Source organism: Apis mellifera, linkage group LG6 (assembly GCF_003254395.2).
Source record: "Apis mellifera strain DH4 linkage group LG6, Amel_HAv3.1, whole genome shotgun sequence".
NCBI lineage: Eukaryota > Metazoa > Arthropoda > Insecta > Hymenoptera > Apidae > Apis > Apis mellifera.
This window is the reverse complement of record NC_037643.1, coordinates 3593316-3617204: the sequence shown is the minus strand read 5'-3', so window position 1 is coordinate 3617204 and position 23889 is coordinate 3593316. Positions and strand designations below refer to the sequence as shown.

Here is a 23889-nt window from a genome sequence, read left to right as displayed (position 1 = left end):
GAACAGCTTAGAACCGATCAATAAAATTAATACTGATCTATAGATACAACAGATCCGCGCTTCCTCACCATATATATATATTTCCATTTCGCTATTTCATATAATATCATATAAATATCCACGAGAAATATTTTTTATATTCGATCTTCAAAGTACAACTTGAGAAAAAAAAATCAATTTTCCAAAAACAATCTTGAAATTTCAATTAATTTCTCAATAACGATCGCCTATAAAAAATATCCTTCCTTCATCGATGCTTCCATATTACGTGGAAAGCAGAACAAAGGAAACAATTTGATTCCCGGAGAGCGTACTCCCCTCCCCTTTTTCCCTCACTTCCTCTTATTTTCCTCACTTCTAAAAATTATTTTGAGTGCAACCAGCGGGAAAGCAAACTGGGAAAGTGAAGCGGAACCCTCGAGCGGTGGGCAAATTTGCAGTGGATCCTTATTTCACCCGGATACGAACTTTTCGAATAACGTAATTACGCGAAGAACCGGGCAGATTTCCCGCGCGTGCAAATTTCTGCACGTTCGGTTCAATTACCTTTCACGATCGGATGGCCTCGCCTCGATTTTCGCGAGATGCGAATGTGGAGTGAACATGGAGAATTTAAAATAAAAACAAAGGGAGGGGGGAAAAAAAAGAAAGAAAAAGAAGAAGAAAGGGAGGAAAAAAGGGGTGACGAGAAATTTATCGTTTGCACAGCGCGGAGCAGGGATTCTTTTATTAAAAATATCTTTCCGTACTCCCTTTCACGCTCGTTGACTCCGTAAATGAATTTCTGCGTCAAGAATACCAATTACGTAGCGGACTAACGTTCCTGGATCGTTTCCGCTGGAAACATTCCAATTTCGACGAGAGGTCTGCCAAGTGCGTTAAAATCTATCGATCTGCAAATTGCACCTAGAGCCCATATAATCTCCGCGGTGCTGTTAGATCGATATATATATAAACGCCGCTGCCACCACTGATACCATTGTCTTTTACGTTTGGGGACATTTGCACGATATAATGTGATCCTTGGCTTATCTCTGACTTGGCTTATACATAATCTACGAGCACGTGGTATAAATTTAGGATAAGCGCTTGAGTTCATGGAAATGCGTTTTTGTTTATGACAAAGGAAAGATCGTAACGTTTGTATTCGTCCATTTCCTAGATTTATGCGCAAGTATTTCAACTATGTTGTGAAAACATTAGAATATTTCCTGTTACATATTTCTTTCTAAGTTAAGTTTATCGTATAAATGATAAAAATAATAATTTGTACACAAATATACATAGATGAAAAATTTCTTTCAATTTACGAATAATTTAATCAATTAATATTATTCGTATATTAAATTTGTATCGTTATTGATGCATTTATTTCATTCTTTCTTACAATGTTTATTAAATCATGCTACAAGAATTTATCCAAACTTTCTGCTCGTATCATTTGTAACGTGAATATTCCCGAAGTTCGTCCAAAATTTCTCGAAACATCCCTATTGAACATACAATGTCTGACATGGTCGAAATTCAACGAACCCGCAATCATTATGTCGACATGCTTACCGTATACACGGAGAGGGTCAGCGAGTGTGGCTCGGCGAATTTTCAGCAAGCTCTGCACATTGAATTATATTATACTCGTAAGCGGTGGTTGTGCACGGACAGAAATGTCGGGGACAAATATAATAAACGCTGCATCCATTGTTGACATTAATGGAAACCGACCGGAGGCGAATCGAAGTGTACCAAGAATATATCCACTGCCTTACGAATTATATTATGAACGTGATACGTTTAAATATCGTTATATTGTATCGATCATTTGTGATTGGTATATTAACAGCAAATTTGAAAACCGTTGACACGTTTTGAAACTATTTTAGAAAATTTTATTTGAATGCAATGAATAAATCAAATTAAAACAAATAAGTGTTCTATTCGTGTAATATATAAGTGGAAATAATTTTATAAATGATTTCTTTTTAGGATGTAGATAAAAAGGATAAGTTTAAATTATTCCAATTTAATCCAATTTAATCCAATTTAATTAATCCAATTTATCGTTCTTGTTAAGTAAAGTGTCTTTATCTTTTCAACATACAATAGTGATGGGTTAAAATTTTTAAAGTTTATTTAATTGGATCATTGGATCTCGTTAAAATAATCATTCTTATCGTTGACTTACGTACATATATATACGTTTTTAAAGTGTGATGTGATTAATTTAATATATTCAAAATTTGGAGTTTTGTATTTTCATCTTGTTTGATGGTGGATAAAGTTTAAGAAGTTACAGTGAGGATGGTTGAATTTGTTGAAACAGTAAACAGGTGCCCGCATATTTAGCTTATTGCTTAGTTTACTTAGTGTTCACAATTTGTCTTCGTTTAGCTTACTGTGCATAATTTTATTGCATAACTAGCGTTTAATTAAATAAAATATCTAATTTTTTTATTGCAATTTTGTAAAATTCCGAATTCTTTAAATTTTATTATAAATTTATTTATTTTGAATAATTAAAATTATTATAGTTTTATTTATCCAAGATAAATATCAATAATATCAATAAATATTCTGTTAAATTCTATTCCAAGACTAACTTTAAAATCTACATTCTAAAAATTTCTAAAATATTAAATTCTTTGTTTATTATATATAAAAAAAAAATAAATTACAAATAGTTTGAAAATAAAGCAGTTCTTTACTATCCCAAAGAATTTCAATTGAAATTATATTAATTATATAGATGTTTCCTTTGTTCAAATAAAATTATATCATCAATTTGAAACGTTAAACAATCGAGGAAGTCTCTCCTCCACGAAAGTGTAAACGTTAAATCAAATTGCATAGACCGCGAGACAAAAGGTAAATGAAATTTCATTTGGTTGAATGCGGATAAACGAAGCTTGACCGGCCACGATGGACGTTTGACGGCGAGGAAAAATTGTCTAGGAAATTGACAGTATCACGAGAGACTGCGTGTCACGTCATGTATCGTGCCTTTGGCATGAAAAAACATCATAGAGCATTTTCAGTTTTCCCACCTAGATAACCAAACGAATTTTCCGATTCAATTTTCGGGTGGAGCGCGCAAAAGCTTAAGTCACGGAAGTGATAACTGGATTGAATGTCGACGAGGATACCATTGATACGAAATATCGGAACGAGCTAAATTACACGCGAGATGATCATCATTCGTTACAGCATCGAGATGTAAATGTAAATATCTTGGTGATTTTATGCAAAAACTATGCAGAAAATTTAGAGAACAAATTTTCTCTATTATAGTTCATTTAATTTCACACGAGAATATTGTATTCCTTTGATGATCTGTAACAATGGATTTATTCGATTATATCATTTGACGTATCGATACTTTTTCGATAATTGAATTTCTGTTTAATATTTCTTCAGTAAGTCTCCATTGTCCGAATATTTGTACCAGTTTCCAATTAATAAAATTATCATTAACAATTAAATGAATCATGATTTGATTTTTGAATCTGTGGTTATGCTTTTCATTCATCAACTGATCTAATTTAAAGTGAGAGTTTTCATACGTATTATTGGATTCTTCTTTTCATAATATTCCATTATTACAAGATATTATCTTAATAATTAATTGAAGAAGATTATAAATAAATTCTATTACATCAGTTTTACTTGCTTCATTTTCTTTGTATTTTCTTTGTGTGAGTTTTTAATATAGATGTTACGTCTCTGAGCTATTTTTATTGGTTTCCACTTTGAAACTTGATCGATTCAAATCTTACGCGATTGTTGAATTACGAGGGAAAAATCATGCCGTGACATAAATATTAATTGTGCGTGAAATTGTATGGATAAGGGGGATCGAATTTTTCCCTGGTCCGCTTTCTCGAGAAGCAAATCGTCTCGAGAAAGAGAATTCAACGTACCGTATAAGCGAGAATGAAGTTTAAAATGAATACTTTATATAAGTTTACGCTTTAGAATCTGGAACTTGAAATACTATTGAATTTCTCCTTGAAAGTTGAGACCTTGAGGCTGCAAACACTATGACCGTGAAGTTGGGGAACTTGTTCAGAACTATCTTAAATCAAAGATCTTTCATCGCACGATCACGAAACTGTAGAACCACTGTCCATTTGTAGAATTCTACGTTACAAAATTTTTATGATACTGTTACGGAAAAATTTTTAAATTTACGATTCTGAGATACGAAAATTACTCACGATTGTAAAATAATGGACTTCAAAATCTCATTAATAAATTATTCGTAACGATAGTTCTGAAATTTTAAAGTTCGATGTTTCTTGATTAAAAGATTCGTGGTTTCCTTAATTTTAATTTGTAGAATTCGATATCATTCGATTTAATTCATTTTACTATGATTATGACGTCAAGTACAAAAACTTTTCTTAGAAAAAAGTAAAAAATAAATGAATACAATAAAATATTATTTCTTAATTAATAATATATCATAAAATCATAATCGTTGCAAATAAAGAATTTTACAAATTTTAAAATTATAAATATCTTTCATTTAAAGAATAAATTTTTTCTAAATTACATTGTATCCATATTAACATAAAATTTAGAACTAATATACGATTTATTCTATTTTTAAAATATTATTTTCTTTCTCAAAGGAAAACAGATCTTGTTTTCATTCAGAAATATTTTGAATATAATTTGTTGATCTAAAATTATACGGATGATTGTGGATACACGTCGTTTCATTCCAGTTTCTGTCATTTACTATCATTAGAGTGTCATAAACCGTGATATTTCGATTCAAAAATATACACAGTGTAGATTCATGCGGTGTCGTAGCTAAACAAGTGAAAAAGATGTTTCTAGGTCAACAGAATGAAGAAAGATATCATATATGCGAAGCTAAAATGAAAACTACTACGTAAGCTTTTCAACATCCAATATGAGATCAGATATGATCCAAGACATGATCTATCTTCATCAAATTGTTTGTGTATCCATTTTCCAAGACAGATACTCGTATCAGTGACATTTCTTCTTGTTCATATTATTTCATTAAAAAAACTTGACTTGGTTTGTCTTGATTAACTGTTTTTATAGTAAAATAAAATACTTCAATTTCTTATCTTTTTAATTTTTTATCTTATTTTTTCTAAAATTAAACTCTATAACAATTCCACATTAACAATTTTCATAATTTCTTATTTAATTATTATTCTTTGTATAAATTTTATTATTGTCGACCGAATTCTATTCAGAATTTCACGTATCTCATTGTACTCTACTTATTCCTTTAATTTTCTTCAATTTATAAAATCATTACACAGAGAAGAACCAACTTTATTTTTCACTTTCATCTATCCATTATAATTTTATTTCTTCAAAACCAATGATCGATCAACCGATTCCAACCAATTGCTCAAGTTCCACGTCGAGCAGCACGATTCATCGATGCGACTAAAGAATCGTGGAAATCCGTGCTCGGTCATTAATAACGAAGCGCATAAATAAGGCGATTTACAGTGGTGATTCGAGGGCGAAACATACGCGGCATACCGTCGTAACATAAGCCGGGACAGTGGAGAGTTACTGGGCCCGCAGATATGTACACATCACAATTGCAACGGGCAACATATGCATACCGTGCATTGATGCAGGTATGCGTGTCCAGCACGATGGCAAAGGGCTCGCCTAATTGTTGCTGGTAGCGTTCTCGTAGAATACAACAGGGTTCGGTAGCTTCGTTTTACTGTATACGATTCACCCGCAATGTCCCTCCACGGTTGCACGTGTGCCCGCGTTCTATATATTAGCCAGACAGTGCTCCACGTTCCTTGGCTCGAGTATACGTGTTAATGGATCCTTGCACGGTGAGTTAGGTTCATCTGCCAAATGGACGTGCACGTTGCCATCAACAGAACCCTAATTATCAAGGCCTGCTCGTAGCACGTTGGTTCAACGCGACAACGATACGGCCTTTTGAAGCAAACGGTGGCCGAACTTCTCCAATTGCTGGTTAGCCATATTGCTCGCTCGATTGGCGGGAATAGGTGGTAGTCAACCTGGTGGTCGAGGGCTAGGTATGCACGTTCGTCGTTGATGTGATGTTTCATCGCGTGGTCGGTGGTCTTTAGCTTTGATAAATGTTACGTGATTGAATTACGGAATGTGGAGCACGGGACACATTTTGGAAATTTGAAAATGTGACCATTCATGGCCGTTGTAATTAAACTTTTATACTTTCGCGTATCGCGATTCTTCTTCTTTTTCGAAATTTTCTGTCATCATCATCGGAAACGAGATTTTTTTTTTTTTATAAAGGAACGTTTAATATTTAAATGATAGATTGAAATTATAAGCGATAGAATTTGTAACAATTTAATGTATTATAGCTTCTGGAAGCTGACAGTTGGCAAAGTTAATATTTCTTGTTACGGACGAAATTTTAGCCAGCATATCCAATAGGAAGCATTTAACAGATGTTCGTTTTGCAATTTACATCGCGATCCTGTAACACATTTATCTTTGAACACATTACAGTCAAATGCAGCTAGAGATTTGGAATAATTAGATGTGTATCAACCAAGTTTAATGAAACTATATAAATACTATATAATCGGGAATTGATAAATGTATCGTGTACAAATTTAACTATTTACAATGCAAAGTAATAATAATTGTTATTGCGTTCATGTCAAATATCTCTATATAAATGCAAACAAATAATATCTATAAATTAAATTTGTTATTATTAAGGAAAGTATTGTTACGAATAATTTTTATAATTACAAAATTACGAAGAGAATTTCATTTGGAAATTACGTGGATTTTAAAAAATTATTATTTCCTTTTTTATTTCACAAAAAAATTTTAATCATTTATCGATACGATGCAAATCCTCTTACAATAAATAAATAAATTTTCACGTAAAACATAAATCATCAATTTTGTCTACGTCAATTACAAACGTGTATATTGCCATTAAAACGTTCGTTAAAGGAAAATTAATTTTTGCGAATAACAACGTATGCAACGGGATTAACGCGAATTCCATTCGGGAAAAACCTTTTAATTCGACAACGAAGATGTGGACAACGATGATTCCACGTGAAACAATTTCAAAGGTAGAAGTTTCTCCCAGATGAGGATACGACAACGACGATTCGACGCCTGCACGTATGGTCACGGCTAAAGGAGGAAACTATTTCAATTCGCCGAACAATTCCCGATATTAGTGAAATTATGGACATTAGACGCGCGTGTTTCTCGAAATACTACCCGCTACACTGGTAGTTAGAATTATGCAGATTAAACTCGTTCACCGTGTTCAAGTGCATGGAAGCTCCTCGACAAATGTCAAATTGCGTCTGTTCTTCCATCCTCGAGAAGAGAATCTCTCCTGTGGGAATATCTTTTTCCATATTGAGAATCTATTTTGCATCTATTCGTAGCTTTGTATGCTCATATAAGAAACAGTATAAAATAAAAACTTCTGTTTAATACTTAATATCCTGTGTTATTTTTTTTTTCTCTATACTTGGAATATAATTCATCCTGAATACACATAAAAAAATAAATTGTTTCTAACTTAATAAATAAGTCTTTCTTGCACACTAATTTTCGTACTTTTTTTAATTCTAAACTACGTAGACTTTCACTCTCAACAACACTGGCCGATAAAAGTCAATTGTCCCTGTCAAGATTCGATCCCGATAAAACTTTAAATACAGCCATCGACATTAGAGCGCTCCCTATTCCCGACTCGCCATCTCAAGTCAACCGGAAGGAGGGATCCAGGTTGCGATCGTAACTCAAGACAACCGTCCCTGTATTTCCACGCAGAAGTAAGATCGACGTCGGCAGTAAGTATACCATCCAAGATAGATTAGGATTCGAGTCGTGGCGACTGTTCGTACGGTGCCCTCCTCTCAAAAACGATCTTGTGCCGATCTCAAAGCCGTAATGATTAATGGAGTTAGGGCGGTGCGCGCAGTTCCGTAATACCGTGGCAACTATCGAGTCGGAATTACAGTTGAGAAACTTCGAGGTGAGTTAGGGGGCCGACGTCGTCGTCGTCGTCGTCGTCTCGGTTCGAGGATCCACCCTGTCTCTCCTTAACTCCACCACTCATCCGACCACGTTCCAAACTCGATTTGATTTTGATTCGACATACACTGGAAACGCATTTAATGCATGCGCTTACGTGGCAAGCACGCGTGTATCGACTAAGAATGAACACCGCGTGGATCATATTCCGGCCCTCGTATTAGATTGGAACACCTTCGGCTGGATTCGTTAATATTTAGAGCGATCTAATTTCTCTCTTTCCCTTCATCGATATACGTCTCGTTCTCCAACTCGTTATGAGACAGGATTTTAGTGTATAATTATTTGAACGATTGTTGGATAAAATAAATATAAGCGAGAATTCTTCAGATTTATACTTGTAGAGAGAATTATGAATTATTTCACTGTATTTATATGGTTTTTTTTTCATCTTTTAGAGAAAGTAGGATAAAGTCTGATAATTCAATAAATCTGAATGCTAAAAATCTTTCGAAAACGAGGAAACATTTTCACAAATTTATAAGTCTCGAGAAATGTGAAATATCTGAATATTTATGAGTGGTATTATCAGAATTATGCTGACAGTAAGTTGATATAATCTGCAAATTGACCAATTGAATATTATCCATTCTCTATATGCACGAATTTGATCCTATATTTCATCTCATCCACGAACAGAATATTCAGAAATTGTGTAAAAGAGCGATTTAATAGAGCAACACTGATAAGTTGATTTGTTTGCATCTGTAATTTATGACACACATATTATGCATTATGCAACTTGTAAATTGAATTTGAATTATGAAATAAACAAATCTAATTCTCAAAGAAATTTTCCTATTGAAATTAGATTGAAACAAATTTCCTTGTAATAAATATACGTAAATTTTTGTGAACAGATTATTATCCAAGAAATAAAAATTATCGATATTAACGAAGAATAAATCATTGCTCGAAGATTATCTTATATTTCCCTTGCCTTGATTTCCTCGATAGAACGATTTTTCTCCACTTACTAAAATTTCACCAGTCTTGATTGTCATTCGAAACAGGAGAAGATTAAAGCGGATCCCGGGGCAAACGCGATTTTTTCCGGACGAGTGGAGAGGCAGCGAAGACCCTTCAAGACTGAATCAAATCGATAGAATTCGACACCAGGCTAGAAAAACCACACTTCCACACCGTCGAAAGCTCCCCGCCGTCGACACGACGATTTGTCGCCGCTTTGAATTCCTTCGAAGCAATTTTCCCTCCGGGATAATATCGAGTAGGCGGCGAAGCACGTTTGTCATTCTTCTGCATCGACGAGATTTTTACCTACGTTAAACGGGATTTCAATTTCTACGCATTTCTGGCTAAGTGTTTCCAGATAAATGGCCACATTTTTTTTTCTCGTCGATTATTTCAATCTTGCTGACGAAAATGTTTGCCGATCAAATATACGATTACGATATAAAGATTGGATTTTTTCCTCTTCCTTTCTTTAAGTCGTGAAAATCTTTTATAATGTTTGAGCAATTTTCCAATTGTAAAAATAAAAAAGGGAAATTGTACTTATTTCGATTTGAATAGAAAGAATTCTTATACAATATAATAATTTGATCAATATTGAAATAAACGAATGACGAAAATAGCAATCCTTTTTTAAGAGTTATAAAAGTTACAAGAATTATTGAGATATGACATGAAGGTATTTATTTAAAGTATTTTTAATTTTTTCGTCTGTTTTGAAATATAATTGTGAAAGAAATAATATCAATTCTTTTGATCAGTAATATATTCGTCATAGGAAAATCGCGATATTTATAAGGCGGTTACGAAGTTATGGAAAGTTTTATGGTTCGAGTAAAAGTTGAGTAAGCAGTATTCGAAGTAGATTGAAGTTAATGCAACTACTAAGGGATTTGACATATTACCGTTTCGTGGTAGATGTCGTGTGAAGATTTATGAAGAGAAAATGCAGCAAATACATTGATTAAGCTCAAATTGCAGTAAATGGATATTTGTATAAAAGATAAACAATATGAAGAAAAAAATATAACAATTTTTTTTAACGTTATATGATTAGAATTATATATATATATATATATATATATATATTTATCATGTGTATTTTTTATCGAAATTCCATGCCATTATCTTCGCAAACTTTCAATGTACGACATATTCTAATATATAATTAACTTTATTAATTTGATTTATATGTAAATTACGATATCCATTTGCAATATACCTCATTACATACGTACATTATATGTAATTTTATATATAATATATACATTATATATAATTAATATAATCGTATTTTCACATACGATTAAGTTAAAAAGTATTCCTGTTACTATTTAATCAGCTTGACATAATGATTTGGAAAATCAACGTTAAAGATCTTCGATCTTCGATCTTTTATCATTTTTATCATAAATTATTTTAATAATAAGTTTGCATACTGATAATATTAACAGATATCGGGTAATTTTTACAAAATTGTTTAAACTTCGTTTAGAAAAGATTGTTTCGTCTTCGATAAGATTCGCTGCTCGAAGCACTACGAAGATTGCTCAACAAAGATTTCAAAGTGTTTGTCGATTTAATCGTGTCAATAAAGCAAGATGTTTTTGTTATTATTCCTTTGTGAAACGTTTCGTTTAATTCTTTCTATATTTTTATTTTGCAACGAGCAAAAGCGATTTTCCCCGTTTAAACCGCTCGACATATACAGAGCCTCCGGTTACATATTGGCTTAACATCCGACCGGAAGCTCGCACGGGACTTAATACTTTACGAGATAAGATTCTACGTATGTTTGTACGGTATCTTGTTGTTGTTTATTATGAATAGACGTGTGCTGTGTTTATTCAGACGACTGCGAAAATAAAATATATCTGTTGTATACTTTTATTTGAGGAAAAGATAGTTATTGAAGGATATATTTTAAACAATATGTAAAATTTCTTCCTTTCATTCCGTGTAAAAATAAAAATCACGAAATTATTTCTTTTTTCACTTTTTAAATCGAAGAAATGGGGAGTATTCTATATCGAATTTTCATCTAAAGACATATAGATAGATCGACACAATCAATTTGCGTGAAAAAATCTATAGAATCATTTAAAAAAAAAAAAAGAAACAATTTATTGTAAATTTTGAATCAATCCCACGATTGCTTCGTGCAAATTTGCGCTTCAAATTGAAAAAATTCTCCAAACAAAGACCCTTTCAATTCAATAATTACCAATTGTGTGAAAAAATATATTTTTACAAATAACTAAAATCCATTTCGATACAGAGTTTCGTTCAATTCAAACTATTCATTCCAAATAAATGCAAGAGTGACACTAATAATAAAAAGAGACAAACAGAGAAAAAACATTTCTGCCTAAAGCATTCTTACGTAACTTCATCCTGAAAACTTTATAAATCTTACTTCCTTTAGAGCTTTTTCAGAGGATTTCACTTGTAATCTTTCTCTATTGAATAATGATCGAACTATTCCCATAGTTAAATCATAGAATCGGTTACTGTTTATAGACGCCTCTCCGTTTCCGAATTCTGGCAATAACGGAGCCGATAATGGACGATCGGCCGTCTGTCCAAAATTGTTTTACAAATGAATCAAGTCGACCGGCGATATATCAATATTCGACCGGCAATTTGCCGCCCACTTTCCAACCTGTCGACTAAAAATACACGAAACGGGGATTTACGAGGGGCAGAGATCGGTTTCATTCCGCGGCGGAATCTCGTTACAACCACGTATCGCCACGACGATTATTCCTCCACTTCTGCCCTCGTGACGTTTCGAACGTCGAGTTTCCATCCCGCGAATCGAACTTAGGGAGCCGGAATCCGACTGGAAAACACTTCCCCTCTCCATTCCCTCTTCCCCTCTAGGCATTTGTAATTCCATCGTCCGTGAAAGTCGAAACCTTCCCCTTCCCCATGACGAGACCAAGCTTACAAGTCAAATATCGACAATTTCATTTGAATGTTACCGCACCATTCCTCTTTCATTCCTCTTCGATTGGCGAACTTTCGCACGAACGAAGGCGAATTCGTTGCGGCTGAAATGAGAATGAGCGAAGTGAGTTTAAGAGTAATCGGTAGTTTCGCGAGATTTGCAAGGGAAGGGAAGGGAAATGGAACACGATTGAAGAGGGATTGAAAGTAAAAAATAATAAGATGGTGAAGACTATATGTGGAGGATAGTATGTATGCGATAGTAATTGCACTGATAATTGAATAATGGATGATTGAGAGCGAGAAGAAGAAATATCATGATTAATTTCGTTCAAATGAAAATCTAACGATAAATTTGTTAAATGTTTAAAAAATAAAGATTTTTAGGAATATCGAATTTGCAAATATGATTCTTGTTAAGAAGAATCCAAAGTATTTTTAAAATAAATATTTAAAATATAATATATTATTTAAAATATTGTTTTCTATATGTATATAAAGATACTTTTTTTTATTCTCTAATTTTTACGTACAATTTTAGTAAGGAAAAATTATAAGGATGTAATAAATATATATTTCAGTTTCTTTTTTTTTTTAAAACTTCTCTGGAGGAGGTATAGGCGATTTACATTCTTTATAAGGAGGGCAGTAAGTTTTGCAATATTGTAATCGATCGATAAACACTCGGCACACCGTATGAGGTTCCTTCACGCATTTAAATACAACTTTACCGTTTTTCGTGTATTGACTGAACGGTATATGCCAAATCATTTCCCACCGATATCCTTGACATATTCTTGAACAAAAGCTATATAGGACACGAGAAAATTTTATTAGATTAAGTTATCATTCAACCGTTCCAAATATTATTACACAAGACGAGATTTATTTCCTGTTCAAAATCAATAATAACAGTCAAGTATTATATTATCTAAAAAAGAAAAGTAAAAATAAAAGTGTTAAATTCTATAAAACGATAAAATAAAATATTTCTTTTTTACAGTTGAAGAAATACGTGAAATTTTCAAACGCGTCATAAATGAAATTCGGCTCACCTGTTGTTACAATCCATCCTGAATAACCGGAAACCACAATCGCGCGCCAAGTGCCAACTTTCCTGGATCAGTCTTTTCCCGATCCCCAATGATTGAAAATCTTTCCTTACTGCTAGGCTAGCTTGTTCGAAGATTGTCATTACGCAAAATCGTTCCCAAAGTTTGGGCGCCTCCGAAACGAAGCCGAAAAATTCGATGAGATCGCGCATCGGTCCTTCCGCGCAACATTTTGCTAAACAGTACATTTTGTCCGCATCGCTAGAATCCACCACGCAATTTAAGGCGGCGCCGATGATGCAGTTGTCTCGATCCTCGGCAATAATCGAGTATCCCCCTTTTACTTGATCAAACATCATAGTTCTCCAAATAGGTGGCGCTTCCGTGCCCGCCAAACCGATGTTAATGATTAACGGTTCGTATTTGTAGTACGCTTCGCACATAAAATCTACTACGTTCTCGTAATCGGGTGGTAAAGCTAAACGAGTTCTAAAAAACGGTCTATCCTGGAAAAATGTTACCCAATAATTTATATATAAGAAGATAAATTCAATTCTTTGTTTTTTTAAATACGATTTTGTAATAACGTAAGATAGAATAAATATATTGAATTGTAGTGATAGATTTTATCATTGTTTATTATGAGAAACATTTTCCTTTTTTTAAATTATATTCAAGATACGAAATATTGCTAAAATTTGGATCGATGATTGGTTTCATATATAATTCATTATATGCTCTGCATATATTATAAATTTTTATTAAAATCAGAATTTTTTAAACAAATGGTTTTATTTTTTAGATAATCTATAAACATTTATGACTTTGTATATTTATACATATAAATTATTTATTAGAATTTTGCGTGTAAAATCAATTTCAAAGTATATTTTTATTTTTGTGATTAATATATTAAAATTTATGTGCATGAAATCTCATAAAAATCGATATTTCAATAAAAATGATGTTTAAGTAAAATATTTAATTAATAAAAATTGTCAGTAATGATCAATTTAACATTGAAAACATTTAAATTACGATTTTAAAAAATAATTACGCTTTGCAAAAGTATTTTGCAATTTTAAATATTAATGTAAATCCAAACGTCAACGGTGTAATTACACTTTTCTATAGGTTATAAATGCAAACATATTACAAATTAAATTTACAGTAGCAAAAAATGCACTTACGTCGCATTTCACTTCGAAATTTTTTGCCGTAGTATGAAAATTTATTTTTCCTTTTCCAATTGTATTGCATTTCGAAACGTGATTCGGATATTTGAGAATCAAACTTCCGTATATTTTCAACAGTGTCGCTGCCATTTCATTATGTTTCAGTACTTTTTCCCCGATAAAAATAACATTTTCTTTCAATGTGCTCACGTTACATTTTTAAAATTATACCTACCTTACTTGTAATCAATTCAAAAACTACTACTTGCGTACTCTCGATCTCGTGTTCTCTACGTACAGATTCGATGTTCTAAACGTCAGCCGAGAAACTCAAACGTAACCTATTATTATCGATAAGACAAAATTCTCGCAAACAATAATTAATACATCCACGCAATATTACGTTAACATCATGATGAAATATTTGCCTCAAATTAATTCGATTACTTTGAAATTGTTTGATTATTGAAATAAATAGACAGCGTGAATTATGCAACGTCAAAGAGGACGCTCGAAACCATTCGAGATTAGTTGTTTTAAATATGTATTATTTTCTAAGGCCAAGTTAATCCTTCTTCAATACTCGATATTTATCATTAATAAATAAGCTTGGATAATTTACTAAAATACTTTGTTAATTGGACAGGAATATAGAAGTAGGAGTATTATTATATTATAGGAGAAATTTATCGATTGTATGAGATCTTTCGTGTACTTTACTTCGAATGTATGCTTTGCAATACGTGATATAATGAAACATCTACATATGTAAATGTATGCGAAGAGGCTATAGATTTTGAAAGAACATGTAAAATAATAATTCAAACACCGTTCTTCATTCATCGTTGCACAAAATGACATGGCAGTTAATAGACCAACTGATTTATGTGTTACTCACACCGAGTTTCATCTGATATATTTCTACTAGTTCAAGCAAAAAATTGAAGAAATGATGAACTAAAAAAAATTGATATAAAATATAAGTTAAAAATATTAATATATTAAAAAATATTGACACGTACTTTAAAACATTAAGTTTAATTTTGAAAGAGTTATCGTATTTTTGATTTTATTATTAAATGATGCAAATGATTGTTGCAATTGAATTCCGGCTTCATTAAAAAGAATAAATATTTGAATTTATATTCTTTTTTTCATTAATTATACAAATAAGTTAATCTCTATGAAAAAATTGCAAATGCATTACATTTTCTTCATTGTAAATATACGAATATTACCATAAATATACATAAGAATACGTATAACAATTTATTCAACTGCATTTTCAACAAATATCCATAAAACGTTTCACCGTTACTATAAATAAAAGCACACATGCTGGAGGAAGATAAATTTTTCTATCCATTCCAGAGACGCACGCGAATACACGCGAAGGCTATGCACCGTCGTGCTCGAATAAGGGTATAACGAGAGGAGGAACACGTATACGTACGTTACAAAGCGGGCAGACGTGTTTGCATCAATTACCGTCTTTTATTCTCATTTCACCCGATACGCTGAAAGATTGCAATTTATCGGCGCAACAATGCCGAGCATTATTAATATCCATTAATCAAGCGGAGGCTTCGCTTGCTGACGCGCGAAACGATCCCGTGCACGGTCGAATTATCGGTTGCCCATCGTATAAATAAAAGCGGCAAGGGAAAGAGAGAGAGAAAAAAAAAGAAAAAAAAAGAGAAAAGAGAAAAAGTAACGGAACAATAGCGTTTCTGATGAACTGATGCAGGCGAATACGAGAGTATATTTTTGGGTTTCACGCTTCTTCTCCTTGTCGAATCGATGACACTCGAAATGAGAAAATTCTGAACCACGATGAAAAGGTTCGTGGAGGGGGTGTAGAAAAATGGACGAAAACGCGGGGTTGGCGAATATAAACGAGATGTAGACCATGGAAATTGATTTTTCCTTTGACGACCAAGTACATGTTGTTTAACGAAAGAAAATTGATATCTGTCGTACGATTTGTGCCGAGGCTTTTGTTATTGCGAATTTTTAACGATGAATCTTTGCCCACTCTTGCCTTTCAAGAGTTTTTCGAGGGATGTGTGGTTGATGGGATATCGATTGGACGGTGATATGGATGTTAGACCATGGTTGTTGACTGTGTGATAGAAGGGGAGTTTGTAATAAGTGATTTTGAATAAGTACGTGATTAATTATGACGTGAAATGGAAAAGTTTGAAGAATTTGTTTCTCGATATTGATAAATAATATTAGAAAATTTGTATTGAACGAAAATAAAATTGCGAGAAAAGTTGATTTTTAATTTGACAATTGCACATTATTGTAAAGGATAAATGTCATCCGTCTCGTTTTAAGTGTCCTGGATAAAAATGTGATACAGAAAATGGAAAAATTAACAAAATATATGAAATGAAATACATCAAGTGCGTATTGGAAACAATTGCGTATTTCTGAACAATTTAAAATAATCATCGAAATATGAAATATAAAACATAAAATAAGAGGAATATTTTATACATATTAAATGTATCAACATTTATATTACATTCATACTAATATTAATTTCTGGAATAAAAATTTCTGGAATAATATTACCTTTTACTACAATACTTAACTTTTCTAATTAAATACACATTTTCTTCTTAATCAGCTGCTTATAAAATTATATCAATTATTGCCTAAACAAACGAAATAATAAATAAAAAATTGTTCATGAAACAATAATCGATTAAAAAATAATTCTAATTTATTAGATATAATAAATACATTATCTTTCCAGACATATTATATTACCAAACTACTTACACAAGAATTAACACATTTTCATCTAATCGAAGCCAAAGTTTTCACCATTTCTGTTTCTCCGCTTCCTGAATCCCTGAAAGTTTTTAAAGAATCTATCCATGGCGAATCTCATAATCTCTGGTTTCACCGCTCGCTTGGGAGTTCCCCTGCTTCTAATGTTTCGCTTCATCGACATCATCAGAATCGTGAGCACCACCCTTCTTGTATCTACCCTCGATGGCGACATGCTTCTCGTTATATCGTCCATGTTTCTTCGAATGACCTCCCTGATCGTCGTTGTCGTAAAAATCATGATCCCTCTTGTATTCGTCTTTGTGATAAACGTTTAAGTAACCAATCGCTTTACGATTCGCGTGATCGTTGCTTTTCACCCGATAATTACCTCCTTTCTTACCTTTAGTCCGTTTCATTTTTTGCCCCGAATTGCTTCCTCGATTATGCTCAACCTTTTTCTTCCCACCAGTTTCAACGCGTTGAGTCCTCTTCCTCTTCCTCAAACTGTCCCCTCTCTGACCCTTTTCGAACGAAGATACTTCACGATATCCCTCTTCGTTACCCTCGTTACTTTTCGATTTCTTGGCCACTTGTCGACTGTCATCAGCCCTCTCGACTTTGGGCACAACTCGAGAAACTTGGGATTCGGCGTATTTCAGCTCCATATGATCGACTCCAGGAGGTTTGACACTCGTATAATGGAGGGGTAACATTTCAGCATCCGGTTCCAAAGGCAGTGCAAATATTCCAAGATTCTTTCGAGGCTCCTTTATGGGGATCAATTTCTTCTGGAAGTTCATTTCAACTATGGACGGTTCGTCATCAACTATTTCCGTGAATGATTGTCTCGTCTCGCGTGTTTCCGGATGTAGATTGTCGGCTCGAGCAATCGTAACTGTGAAATGCACGCAGAATACTGCGTGGACCGTGTACCATCCTCTTCTGAAGATTCTCATTTTTCTTCGTCGCAACACCGATGATGCTTTGATCTCTTTCCTTTCCTTTCCAAAATTGAATTTAAATTGTACACATTTCAAATTGTTTTAGGCGCAGTTACAGGTATGTTGGTTCACAGAAACGCGTTCAATTCTACTGTAATCGCGGCACAATCGAGCTCTTTTATACGTCACTGCGACCCACTCTAGTGATTGGACACGATTTCCTCTCGCCCAGGATTATCGACCAAGTAATACATCTGAAAGGACAGGCTCGAAAATGTCGTGATGAAATTTTCACTTCACGTGGCTTTACCTAGTCGTATCGTTGATCAAACTTCCAAGATCTTGGTTAATCATGTATTTGATGTTCCTTTGCGACTTTAGAGAAACTGAGCTAGCCTTGACAGCTGTGGTGGGATTTGAGAAACGATAGGTGTTCGCAACACTTTCCTTTGCCTTTCGTAAGAATTGCGGTTTCTCTCGTTTAGAATATCTCTGAAAATTAATTTTACAAACCTTCGAATTTAATAATAAATATTAAATTATTGCTTAATAAAGGTATTTAATTATTTGTTTCTGATCTTTAAACGTTCATCAATAGTTTTAATTTATAAAATATTATGAATAAGTATTATTTAGAATTGTAAAATATTATTGTTAAAGATTCAATTAAATGATCAATACTATTAGAATTTCATTATATAATAATCTTTCTTATGGTGTATAAACTTGTATAGCATATAAATTTTAATTAGACTCATCGTGTTTTGTATATCGTTAAAATTAGTTCTAACTTTTTATTAAAAATATATTAAAATTCCTCGTTCGATTTTGTAACACCAATCTGCTGGAATCGCCACTGGTTTCCTCTTCACGCCTATCAAATAAATTTACACGAAATACCGTGTATCCCAGTAAAAACTTAAACTCTCCATAAACTACATTTCACATTTTACGTACTTATCCTTAACAATCTTTCCTACAAAAATTTTCAAGTTTTCAATCTCTTTCATTATTCCAATTATTAAATCCTTTAAATCCTTCAAATCCTATCCTTCAGAATTGCCGAAATACTCATTCGACATTCTCAAAATCATAATTATCCATGGAATGATATGATTCAAAATGATTCAAAAACAATCTCCCACACTGAATATTGAAATTCTTGAAATCGCTATCCATTATTATTAGATCAACCCCCTTCGACATTCGTCTTATCTCCCATACTTGAGAATCGCGATCAAAATCAGCCGAAAGGATCGGTGATCAATTGGTCGGTGCTCGGCCCAGCCGCGTGGTGATGCATTACGCAAATCACCCACGATTCCCTAGAATGGTCGGCGAACAGGCCGAGCATAAACGTCAATAACACGGTGTACTTGAATTATCGTGCTCGGCCGTGGAATACTCTCGGTTCCGCTCCACGATCCCTTATTCCCGACGAATCACGTTTCCCGCGTGTATGGTATATATATAAGGCGAAACCGTCGATTCACGGGCACACCGGTTTGCATACCGATCCACCACCGATTACCAATTCCCCAACTCCCGAGTTTCGTAACTCGGAGGACCATGCTTTCGAGAGCTACGTTTCTCGCGTGCCTGTTTCTTCTGCGTCAAACTGGCGCAGCCACGGAGCAACGTATGACGTTGACGAGCAAGATGATCGCCGAGGATCTAGATAGGTCGGCGACCACTGGTTACGTGTACAATCAGCAACAAGGACTTCCGGTTTACTACGTGCGGTACACCAATCACGGAAGTGGACGGTACTATCATGCGCCGGCCGCCGTGCAATACGTTGTCGAGGCAGCTACACCTGTTGCACACCGTGTAACCGAGACGAATTCGCTTCTGCATCCGTACGGTGTTCCGAGTTATCAAGGAATTGCCAATTACGGTGACGAGCAATCGTTGGAACGTCAAGTAGCCGGGGATTTGTATCGTGTTGATGGAAAAATAACTGTGAACGAGAGAGATGATGCGGAAGAGGAGAAGGAGAAGGAGGAGGAGGATGGAGAGAGGGATGGTGAGGAGGAGAAGGATGAAGAGGAAGACGACGGTGTCGACGATGAGGAGATTCACGATGGATCTGGTGGATCAGTGAAACTGTTTGGGGGTTACGAGGATGAGGAGGTTGGTGAAATCTCCTCCAGTGATGAGAGTGGTTCGTTCGAGACTGGAAAGGGGGAGAGATATTCGGAGCATGGAGAGAAAGGGGAGAAGGGATACGAGACTTGGAAGGAGTTTAGCAAAGGAGAACGTGGTGACAATAATGATGAACGTCAAGAAGGTAAGTTTTTTTTAAATTATTTTAATTATCTCAATCAATTGTAAGAATAATGCTCGTTAATCTGAGAACAGTGTTCAACTTTCTTCGTAAGAAATAAAATTGTAGAAGTAAAATTATATGGTATCCTTTTAATCGATCCACGCTCGAGCAATTGCTCTTAAATGTCTATCAGGATACTATAAGAACAGAAGTGAAGACAAGAAGGGACACGTCGACGAAGCTGAAAATCACGGTTCTCACGAGGAGGAAGGGAAAGGCAAAAAGGACAAGAATTACGGTCACTCGTCTTACCATAAGAAGGGGCACAAAACTAATGGTTTCCACAATGTCTATCACAAGGACGAATACAAGAAGGAAACGGATTTCTACGACGATGAGCACAAGAAGGGCGATTTTGGCGAATACGAGGAATTCGACAAAGGTTACAAGATCGAGGAGGGTGATTTTAAGAAAGGAGGACATCATTCTTTTGAGAATGATTATCAGAATCGCGGAAAGAAAGGGCATTACGATAAGGGACACCGTGTAATCGAGGATCAAGGTCACCGGGCAGAAGAAAACGAAAAATCCCATTATGAGGAACACGAGGATTATAATGTCGCGGAAGATTCGAAATCTGACAAAGCGCACGAATTTAATAGGAAAAATCGTTGATCGTATCGTAGCAGCATCTGAAATTTTATGAAAATTCTATTATTATATTTTTATAATATATTAATCTTATACTGATTATATATTAGTATACTTAATTTAATTATTGATTCCTTCATAATTAAGAAAAATGAGTGTTATTTAATAAGGATAAATAAAAAGCAATTGGAAATTTAAATTGTTGTGAAATGAAAACTTTGTTACCTAATAGAATGAAATAACTCTTCCAGAAAGTGTTATTGACCTAATTTTTTTAGGATTATACCGCAATGTATCTAAAAAGATGAATTATGCAAAAATTGTTACTAAATCAACACTGACGATATTTTGTAATGCGTCGTAGAGAAGAAAATTGAGAAATAATCAATTTCAACATCTTTTATATATTTTGCTATTTTTTTGAAACATTTCAAAAAAATATTTTATAGAGATATTGATCGATATATTCTGTTCATCGTAGAAACCTAAATATTTTAACAATACATTAACTATTTATTATAACTGTATTGTAAATATTTTATATTAAACCATTTATCTCTCAAATATCTGAAAGATTCAGATATCATAACATTTAGTTTATATTTTGCTTATATAATATTTAATTTTGTTACAAAATATTTGATTCGAAAATACCGAACAACAAACAAAAGAAGGAAACATAAAAAAATTGTTTCCAAAAATACATTTATTTTCGATCAGATACAAAGATCAACTCTCAACAGTGTTCAACAAACATAACAATCGATAAAAATCATCCTCAATGCCCTTTCTTAAATCCCCATGACTTGTGATCATCGTGTCCCCCTTTCTTCCCATGATGGGAATGATGAGAATGATGCTCCTCGTGTCCACCTTCGCTCTTATGCCCCTTATCATCGTGATGATGATGTCCCTTCTCAAAGTGTCCCTTCTTCCCATAATGATCCTCGTGCTCCCCGTGATCGTGATGCCCTTTCTTGAAATGTCCACCCTTCTTGTGTCCGTGTTCGTGATGATGGCCACCGTGATCCTCGTGGTGTCCAGAATCGTGGTGTTCATCGAAGAATTCCTTGTCTTTCTTGAACTCGTCCAACTTGTGAACCTCGTGATGCCCCTTCGTCTTGTGCCCCTTCCCATAATGCCCCTCCTCGTGGAATTTGTGACCCTTCTCCCCCTTCTCCCCCTTATGATGCTCCCCGTAATAACCATCTTCGTGATGATGGCTCTTCTTGTGACCCTCGTCCTCGTCGTAATGACCGCTGTGATGATCCTTGTCGTGGTGTCCCTTCTCCCCTTTCTCGTGATGATGAGACGATTTGTAACCCTTGTCACCGTGGCCACCGTGCTTGCTGTGATGATCGGAGTGGTGCTCCTCGCCACCGCCCTCCTCGTGATGATGATGCTGATGAGTCGCCGCCGCAGCTAGGTCATCGTACGATCTCTTATCGATCTCTCGTGCAACGATCGAGCCGAACTGACAGAAGACAAACGCCAACAGTAGAGAAATCGCGAGTCGAGACTTCATGGTGGTGGGGGCAGGGTGGTAGGTAGGGATTCGATCGATGGTGATATCGGAACGTTCGACTCGGACGCTGTGCTCGGTATGATTAATCCGGCCATCACTCCCGGATTATATATCGAACGGGGAATAATCGATATTAAGGAAGCAGTGGTTCCTGCTTCTTTAGGAAAGTTGCGAAAGTAACGTCTCCTTAACCCGCTTGGCGATTCGTCGATTTCGATCGATCCAACGCCGTTATGCAACCTGCTCGAAATCGGTTGCTCAAACTTAACAGGCGAAATATCTCCATGTAAACATTATGTTTCTCGCTTCCATTTTTTGTAGACAATGTGTCTTTTCGTAATGATCCAATGATTTTCCAGGGAAATCTGGATTTTAGATTAAATATTTGTGGCCACAAATATTGTTATATTTAATAATTTTTATCTCGAGTCGATTCATCGATACACGATCGTAAAACTAACAGTGAGATAGAAGAAAATAAATGAAATTGTATTTATTAACAGGAACATACTTTTGTTGTTCATCGACCGCAAAATAGATAGAACGATTATGCCTCCTTTTAAGAAATTCTTCGACACGGTTGATCTCTTTATCTCGCGATCAATGTAATCGAACATATCTGACCGAACACTTTAAATTTATACTGAAATTCATTCCCTCATTACCTTCATTTTCAATTCGTGGTACGTAAAATGGTAATAACAAGAGAAAATGAAGGTAAAGGAAATTCAGGTAATAGTCGAATCGATCAGCAATACCATTGAAACAAGTTTCATTTTGATGAACTAATTTCATACGTTTATTATATTCAATTTCAATGTGCAATAGATTCTAGAATATTTAAGAGATCAGGATACAGTTTGAATTTATTATTGATACAATCTAATGCATTTATAAAATTGTCAATCCTTTCTTTAATTGGAACACTCTATCGATCTTTTCATTTAGATATGCTCGATGGTAATAAAATTTATGATTTAAAATTTAAAATTCGAAGAAAGGAATTTATCCGGCTGTTTGGAAAATTTCGATTTAAATTTAATTCATATATCTTTCCCGTTCGTTAATTGAAATAACTTCTGAACCAATACTGAATCGGGAACGAAAGCTAGAAACTATTGTTGCAGAAAGAAGTTCGGTGAACGGTGAAAATAATATTTTCGTATTACCGGCTGTTTTGTAATAAACGTTCTACTGTTATTCAGCCGTCTACAAATTGATTGGCTTTTTATCGGGATTGCCGCGTTAGCGATGCTTGATTTGACTCTGTACTTTCCACGTTACGAGCAAATAACATTAATTTATTTCACAGTTAATTGCTTTGTAGGCTGAAAATATCCGATTATTCTTATTTATTTAGAAAAAGTGTACCCCTATCTTTATTCATCGTTCAACGTCTTTATTTTGCTCGAATTTATATCAATAATATGAATAAAGAAATATTTCTTATCTTTTATTATTATTCAAAGTGTAGAAAGTAATAACAAATCAT

General features: G+C 34.2%; 5 protein-coding genes across 7 annotated transcripts in view; 1 reads left to right on the top strand and 4 right to left on the bottom strand.

Annotated features, from left to right (window-relative positions):
- The window catches only part of LOC724783, a 50591-nt gene that overhangs the window by 6227 nt on the left and 20475 nt on the right, over positions 1–23889 (bottom strand). The gene's annotated exons all lie outside the window — the stretch shown is intronic.
- LOC102654206 lies at positions 12565–15179 on the bottom strand. The gene is made up of 3 exons (XM_006560034.3): positions 14243–15179; positions 13056–13558; positions 12565–12808 (listed from the first exon to the last, which is right to left on the bottom strand). Exons 1-3 carry the CDS (start codon positions 14375–14377, stop codon positions 12595–12597), a joined length of 852 nt encoding a protein of 283 aa, XP_006560097.1. The 5' UTR covers positions 14378–15179; the 3' UTR covers positions 12565–12594.
- LOC102654660 lies at positions 16937–18438 on the bottom strand. Of its 3 annotated transcripts, none has more exons than XM_006560042.3 (2): positions 17412–18438; positions 16937–17327 (listed from the first exon to the last, which is right to left on the bottom strand). In XM_006560042.3, the coding sequence occupies exons 1-2, from the start codon at positions 17965–17967 to the stop codon at positions 17170–17172; spliced, it is 714 nt and encodes a 237-aa protein (XP_006560105.2). In that variant the 5' UTR covers positions 17968–18438; the 3' UTR covers positions 16937–17169. The 3 variants fall into 3 exon arrangements, with proteins under 3 accessions (XP_006560105.2, XP_026297054.1, XP_026297055.1); XM_026441269.1 differs by having other exon boundaries at positions 16944–18206; positions 18263–18438; XM_026441270.1 differs by having other exon boundaries at positions 17205–17283.
- LOC102654621 (sarcoplasmic reticulum histidine-rich calcium-binding protein) lies at positions 18678–20959 on the top strand. Its single transcript, XM_006560041.3, has 2 exons — positions 18678–20242; positions 20415–20959. Exons 1-2 carry the CDS (start codon positions 19522–19524, stop codon positions 20894–20896), a joined length of 1203 nt encoding a protein of 400 aa, XP_006560104.2. The 5' UTR covers positions 18678–19521; the 3' UTR covers positions 20897–20959.
- LOC724892 (histidine-rich glycoprotein-like) lies at positions 21441–23846 on the bottom strand. Its single transcript, XM_001120792.5, has one exon. It carries the CDS (start codon positions 22395–22397, stop codon positions 21651–21653), a length of 747 nt encoding a protein of 248 aa, XP_001120792.2. The 5' UTR covers positions 22398–23846; the 3' UTR covers positions 21441–21650.

Excerpts from the sequence above, each read along its gene's own strand:
- LOC102654206 (XM_006560034.3), bottom strand. The coding sequence starts at position 14,377 with ATGGCAGCGACACTGTTGAAAATATACGGAAGTTTGATTCTCAAATAT. Across the intron at positions 13,559-14,242 it reads ATTTCGAAGTGAAATGCGAC|GATAGACCGTTTTTTAGAAC; the intron begins GTAAGTGCATTT and ends ACATTTTTCCAG. Across the intron at positions 12,809-13,055 it reads AGGATGGATTGTAACAACAG|CTTTTGTTCAAGAATATGTC; the intron begins GTGAGCCGAATT and ends TGTCCTATATAG.
- LOC102654660 (XM_026441269.1), bottom strand. The coding sequence starts at position 17,967 with ATGAGAATCTTCAGAAGAGGATGGTACACGGTCCACGCAGTATTCTGC.
- LOC102654621 (XM_006560041.3), top strand. The coding sequence starts at position 19,522 with ATGCTTTCGAGAGCTACGTTTCTCGCGTGCCTGTTTCTTCTGCGTCAA. Across the intron at positions 20,243-20,414 it reads TAATGATGAACGTCAAGAAG|GATACTATAAGAACAGAAGT; the intron begins GTAAGTTTTTTT and ends AATGTCTATCAG.
- LOC724892 (XM_001120792.5), bottom strand. The coding sequence starts at position 22,397 with ATGAAGTCTCGACTCGCGATTTCTCTACTGTTGGCGTTTGTCTTCTGT.